The 7,338-nt window shown below is 31.5% G+C and overlaps 1 protein-coding gene across 1 annotated transcript; it reads left to right on the forward strand.

Annotated features, from left to right (window-relative positions):
- The first annotated feature begins 4,954 nt into the window (after positions 1 to 4,954).
- Positions 4,955 to 6,390, forward strand: LOC128554568 (alpha-(1,3)-fucosyltransferase C-like). The gene has a single exon (XM_053535836.1). The coding sequence runs from the start codon at positions 5,022 to 5,024 to the stop codon at positions 6,141 to 6,143; it is 1,122 nt and encodes a 373-aa protein (XP_053391811.1). The 5' UTR covers positions 4,955 to 5,021; the 3' UTR covers positions 6,144 to 6,390.
- Positions 6,391 to 7,338: the final 948 nt, after the last annotated feature.

A 7,338-nucleotide genomic window follows, 5' to 3' on the forward strand; every position in this document is an offset into this window, starting at 1 on the left:
CAGCATGCATCTGTCAGAAATTGCAAAGGTTTGGTTCGGTAAAGCCTTGTTTTAGTTGAGTTTTATTTTCAGCTTTTCTGTGTGTAAATTTGTACTGGAAGTTTCTGAATGTACTATCCATCGTTGCTGCAATGATATTTCTATATATTATTTTTCTCACTTAATTTGTTTTAGAAGTAATATTCTCCCATTTCGATTTGGCTTTATGTGTGAGTGTTTTTTTTTTATCTGATGTTTATAGAGGAAATTATTTGCCGGATTCATTTTTTTTTATCTTTTCCCGGTCTGATATCCCATAAAAATTCACAAGTATATGTTTTTTCTAATTCTATTTTTTTTTTTTCATTTTTTGTTGTGTTTATTTGTTTAGTTAGTGTTTGTAATATCAATAGATAATAAATCAATTTTGGTAGAGCAAAACTTTATATAACTGTGACTTTTCCAGGTAACGCCAGTTTCCCATGCTGTCGCTGTTTAAGGCAATTCTTATAGAAATCATTTTTTTTTCTATTTTTATTGTGACTTACGTGTATCTGTATAAAAGGTAACTCTGAGAAAGTGAGCAGCATCTGATGTCCATTTGAAGTTTTTGTTTGTATGGTATTTAAAATTTTGTATTGCGTATTGGATCAGCTTTTAATACTTGACCATCTTTTATTTAGTTTTAGACCAGAAATATTTTTTGAAATTGTCTAACATACTTATTAACGTTTTATTCATCAGTTATAAAAGTGAAATCATCTGCAAATAATACATTTCAATTTGGAAAAAATTGTCAGCCTCTGACGTAACAGAAATTGGGGGCTCGTCCGGGAACAACCATTAAAAAGCTACACTTTTGACTTTAATATTATTTTAGACTTTTCAACTAATTTTTACAGATTATTTTGTATTGGAAAACTTCTTTTTTTTTTAGAACAGTATACATACCAGTAGCTTGGTACAGTATATATACCAGCAGCTATCAAAATTTAATTTTGACAAGTTTGTGGCTGGGCCATCCCAAGAGATGTTTAATTTAGCTAAGATTTACTTCTGCTTGCCAAGTATTATAACATTTCCATTTTTGATTCATTAGCTGAGTCACTCAAAGCTGAAACTCAGTCAGATTTAAGATTAAAAGAGATGCAGTTGAAGATGGAATTTCAGTTGGAAGAGAAAAAGTTAGAAATGGAGAGGGAACGAGAGAGAGGAAAGAAAGAGAAAGGGAGAGAGAAATACGGATACAAGAGAAAAATTAGAGATTGAGAGAGAAGAAAAAAGAGAGAAAAACAAATGCAATATGAATTAGAAGTTAAAAAGTTGGCAAGTAGAAGTGCAGAACCTCCAAATCATTCTCACTTTGATGTCACCAAATATACCATGCTAGTTCCACCGTTTCAAGAAAAAGAAGTTGACAAATATTTTATGCATTTTGAGAAAACAGCTGGAAACCTTAAATGGCCTAAGAAAAACTGGAGTATTCTTTAACAAGTGTTTATTAAGCACTTTAAGGTGTATTTGGGTGCAGCCAAAAACCCTATTGTTAACAAAATGAACAACAAAAATTGAAGATTGCTTAGATGGAGTCTTTTACTCCAAGAGTATAACTTGGATATTCAGCACATCAAGGGCAAAGATAATCTTATAGCAGATGCTCTATCAAGGATTTGAACCAAGGGCTCTATATATTATATATCATATGTAATAAATAATGTTATTCAGTATTTGTGTTATGACTGTAAAATGTTATGTTAAGTATATGTGTTATAATTGTAAAGATGGTGTTTAGTATATGTGTGATAATTGTAAAACTGGTTTCTTTTTCATGCATTATGTTTGTTTCATTTTTATGGTATGTTGTAAATTTAGAAGAAAGTTTTATCAAACTTTCTTTTTCTTTAGGTGGAGAGGTGATATGTATATGTCTTTCCCATAAATCACCACATTGTTTACTGACATTGTTTTATTCTGTCTTTACCATAACCTTTTCCTTTAATCTAGAAAATTCTATTGAGTTATGTATCAATTATTGATGAACAGTATACATGGTGTATGTCTGTTATTTTTAGAAAAGATTGTCTTTGATTTTTCCAGTATGTTCTTTTTATTATTATTGTACATGAAAATTCTGGAACCTTCCATGATATTATATATAGTCAGATGTTTAAGATTTCAAAAAGAACCTAAGAACCAAAGAAGCTAGACTGTAGATTTATTTATGAAACTTTCCTGTATTTCTTAAAAACACATTATTACCAGTTTGGATATTTAATATTTGGAAGGATAATTTGAAGGATTTATATAAAAAAGTTCTGGATTTAAAAAAGTTTTCCTTAAAGAGAGGAATTATAAATTTTGGATATTACTTTTGAACTGTGTGAAACATTGTGGAATTTATTCTGACTGGATTTAATTTTGATCTCGACAGGATTTGGACCATTTTTGCATATGATATTGGATTTAACAGCTATTTGTCATTTATAAAAGTATTTGTATTTTTACCTAAATTCATGAATACAATTCTGTTATTGCTAATAGTTGCTGGTTTGTCTTTCTCTTACTTTTATTTATTGTAACAAGAAATTCTTACCCTCTGATGTAACAATGATTAATATGTATTACTTCTATATTGTTTTTTTTTTATTTTAGAATGCAATTTGATAACTCTATGATAAACAGGTAAAGGGAAAGGGGACATCATTGTTATACACCACTCTCGCCTCTGCAAAAAATATCTGAAATATGACCGTTATCTGCAGTGCAACATTTTGCTGCTTTATAGAACAGTTCAATTTTCTGTGTTATATTATTACCTAAATTAAAGAATTCAGTTGTTTGAAATACGAAGCATGCTTGACAGTTGTTTATAATCGGTTGTAAAACATTTTTTTTCTATCACCTGTTACTTTAACCATTATTTTGTAATCTCTATTCGACGGACTAATGGGTCGCCAGTTTTCGATATCGGTTGTATTCTTGCTTGGTTTCGGTGCATGTATTATTATACTGTGTGTTTGCAACTCTGTTAAACAGTTAGTTTCAAAGGAGTACATTGTAGTGTTACTTTAAATCATTCCAAAATAGTTTGTAAATTTCTGGTGTTTAAACATCAGATCCTGGATTGTAATTGTTTTTCATACTTCTTAAGGCGATGCTAAATTTAAATTCTTTAATTTCTTCACTCTGTTTCATTTTCCGTTTCACTTAGAGTATTTATTTGTGGATTCATCAAATTGAATTGCGATGTTTGTTTTTGTTCTTTTCTTTTGTATAGATTTTGATCAAAACCTTTTCGCTCGTTTATAAGTTGATTAAGTCGGTTAAAATAGTTCAGTTTAAATGCATTTGTTTAATACAAGTTTTTTTCTCATAGATCTGTTTTTCCTAGTTTGAGAAGAGCTTACAATTTTTGTCATTGTCTTTAACTTGCTGAGCTTTTAGTCTCATAATTATTTTATTGTTGTTTATTCTCTTGTCCTGAGAAGTTTGTTTTTCTTCGTCTTATATTTTAACTGTAATAATTTTTCCTTGCTGGTAGCCTCCTTGGCCGAGTGGTTAAAGTCGCTGACTTAAAACCACTTGCACCTCATCTATGTGGTAACAAGACTCACTCGGGGCGTTGAATTCTTCATGTGAGGAAGCCGTCCAGCTGGTTTAAGGAAGGTCGGTGGTTCTATCCAGGTGCCCGCTCGTGATGAAATAAGGCACGGAGGGGCACCTCTACAATCAAATCTGGAAAGTCGCCAAATGACACAAGTGTGTCGGTGCGACGTTAAACCCACCAACTAAATAAATAAAATTTCTCCTTGCTTTCCCCTTGCTATTTTACTTTTGTACCATTTTATAGTTACATTCCTTATGTTACCCTTGATAACTTCCCCAGATTATTTGGATTCGCATGTCCGTTTAATCTAGCCGTTTTTGTGACCATTTTTCTTTATTTTGTTTTGAAAAGTACCTTTAATAAAAGGTTTTAAAAATACCTTTCCTTTTGGTTGGTTTTGTATATTCACGACTAAATTTTTTCTTGAATGATTTGACTGATACCCTTTATTTATTTCACATATTATTGACTTATATATTAGAAAAATAGTATATTCTACAGGAAATAAGCTGTTTATCGCTTAAGTGTCAAGTAAATTGTGATTCATTGGGATTTTGTATTCTCCATATATCATATGTCACAATTTTTGCGTTACTTGTTTTAATATTTTTCTGCATTGTATATGTATTTGAAGTTTCACGCTTTATGTCTAGTCCTGGGTCTAAAACTGTAGCTAATCGCCTCTTGATATTACAGTATTGCCTTCATGCTATGTTAGAAACTATTTTGATTTACTGACAGTAGAAAAGTTATCATTATTTTGTCCATAAATGTTTACAATCGCAGCTGACAATTTCAGTAAATTCAATGTTTTGGTATACATTACGGTTGCTTAACACGACCGTTTTTGTATTTGTCAAGTGGCAATTTGCAATGATTTTTAAGAATACTTGACTTAGCAATAACTTGCCATGGCAGATTGTTGGCATGAACATGTCATTGCAGATTTTTGCCATGTACACTCCATACTACAAATGTATTAGTATTTTAGATAATGTGATAAAGTTATAAAAAATTGTAATTCTACTTGGACATTTTCCAGAAATAGAGAAACAAGTTTTTTTTAGAAAGTAAGAAAAAACTGCATGGCAAATACAATCTTTCCATACACATTTACAAAACACTAGTGCTGATATGAAATAAAGCCTATCAACATGGAAGCTGGTTAGTGAATACAAAGATCTAAAGCAGTAGCAGTTTTCATTTCTGTTAAGCGCGTATATATATATATATATATATATATATATATATATATATATATATATATATATATATATATATATATATATATAGGCTGAATTCACAAAATACCGGCATGGCAAAAAAAAAAAAAAAAAAAAGAAACGTTAATAAGGGATTAATATCACCATTCTCATTTTATGCGGAATACAAACGCAAATTATTTTGAACGAATATCCTCAGAACTTACCTTGACATGATGCACCTTACAAAACCCTATTGCTTCCTTTATTTGCAGGTTTGCAAAGCGAAAAAAGCGGTAGACATACTAAATGGGTTTCTTCAACAGGCGAATATTCCTGAAGAGCGTTCAGTAGTAAAGCGCAAAACCTTTATAATTACTTGGTTTGAAGTTCTCCTTTATGTACAACGAAGACCATTAGCACTGAGTAGGGGTTTCGACTCATGTGAATTTAACAACTGTGTGATAACTGACGAGAAACAATGTTTGGAAAACAGTGATGCCGTCATTTTCAAAGGTGCACATTTGCCAAAAAAGTATCCTTTTAAAAGACCGCACGGGCAAGTTTGGATTTTTGCGGAGGACGAAAACCCTTTCTATTACAATAGTTTTCGTGGAAATTACAAAAATGACGTTTGGAAAGGTGCATTTAATTGGACAATGACGTATAACATGAATAATACCGATATTTATCTACCTAACGGAGAGATATGGAAAAGAAAAGCAGAGGACAATCGTGACTTTCATAAAATTGCCAAAAGCAAAACTAAAGATGCGATTATTATAACATCTCGCTGCAAAACAGACTCTAAAAGAGAACTGGTTATAAATAAATTAAAAAAGTATATTAATATCGATATTTTTGGAAGGTGTGGACGAAAATGGAATTGTGGAACTATGTATGTACATGATGATTGTTTCAACATTTTAAATCATTCTTATAGATTTTATTTAGCGTTTGAAAATGCACTCTGTAAGGGATACGTCACTGAAAAGTTTTTTGAAAATTTCAATTATGATATACTGTTAGTGTCTAGGGCTGGAAAAACAAATTCTACAGGTACATTAATGATCCCTAAAAACATATATATTGATGCCACTGATTTTAAGTCAATTGATGATTTAGGAAGATATCTTCAACGTCTGGCTTCAAATGATACAGAATATGCAAGGATTCTAAGAAGGAAAAGTCAGTACTACTTTCCTGGGTTTCAGGAAGTATATCAAAGTGCTTTATGTAAACTTTGTGAAAGAATGAATCGACTGAAACACTTTCGGCAACAAATTGCTGATATTAAACAATGGCTTATATCAGATAAACCTTGCAGAAATTCAAAAGACATAGAAATATTATGAAAATAATTAAATTGAAATAGGTGATACTCGCTTGCCATAAATAGAACTTTCAATGATATGCAACCTTGTATTAAAACTGTTGATTGATTATCTCAGGACAGCTTTTTCCTCATATGAAATTGAGTTGTAATAAGTAAAACATTTCATATTAAATGCACTGTAATGTTTCATTCTTTAGACATATTAGTACCTGGTATACGACAGGTATATGTCAAATAATGTCATTTAGCACAACATTTCAATCACATGATATAGAATCATCCTTCACGAGTTCACTGCTTCTCTTATAGATTCGTTTATAGAACATAAGCAGAGCCCGTCAGAAGAAGAACATTGCTGTAAAGCATAAATAGTTTAAGGGCATTAAAACCAGATTGTGGCTTGGAGTAATATGTTTTTCAAAGGTCACTAAATATAAAGCTATATAGTTAGGGCGGTTACCTCCAGTACACACGTTTTTCAGTTTTGAACCCTGATATCTGTAAACACAGGTTTATCTTATGTGTTTCCATAGAATATAATCAGGCGGTAGCAAAGTTTCAAAGCCTTTATCAAAAACATAGCCATGCTTTGTTTATATCTTAAGAGTTTATTCTTTTTTTGGTGCCTTAGGACATGGGGGTAAGTTCCTATAACTACTTGACAATAAAAGTTTATGACCCGACCGTTAGTAGACAAACTGCATGCTTGGCAGTATGATGCTACGTTTTCCTCTTTGTGTAAAACGCAACAGGAAAATACTCTATTATGAAAATATTTTATGTTTGTCTTTAAGCCTGTTTCGTTAGGCCTTAAATGGTGTTTCTTTGATTGGCTGTCTTCTGCAAACGTACTATGTACGTGGGTAATGAGTTTGTTTTTTTCGTCTATATGTATATAAGCATTGTTGTCTATTATATGCTTGACTTTCTTTTGCGATTGGGCGTGCTAGGGACTTGTGCGGCGTGAATGCCTTTTTCTTTGTACTATCATGTCTAAAATTCCGGCGGGGTTGAGCTGTTTTTGACATCAGTCATATGACCAGCAATGGTGTCTCAATATCTCTGCATATGCATTTATACAAGTGTTTATGAACTTACAAGAGCATTTTGTTTGTTTTAATACCATTAATATTTGCGTGGGTACGAAATTAGTATATCCAAGATCATTTTATTTAGATCTTATTTTGTCGTTGAAACACGGCGGGGTTAAATGT

This window comes from Mercenaria mercenaria, unplaced genomic scaffold (genome assembly GCF_021730395.1).
Source record: "Mercenaria mercenaria strain notata unplaced genomic scaffold, MADL_Memer_1 contig_534, whole genome shotgun sequence".
Classification (NCBI taxonomy): domain Eukaryota; kingdom Metazoa; phylum Mollusca; class Bivalvia; order Venerida; family Veneridae; genus Mercenaria; species Mercenaria mercenaria.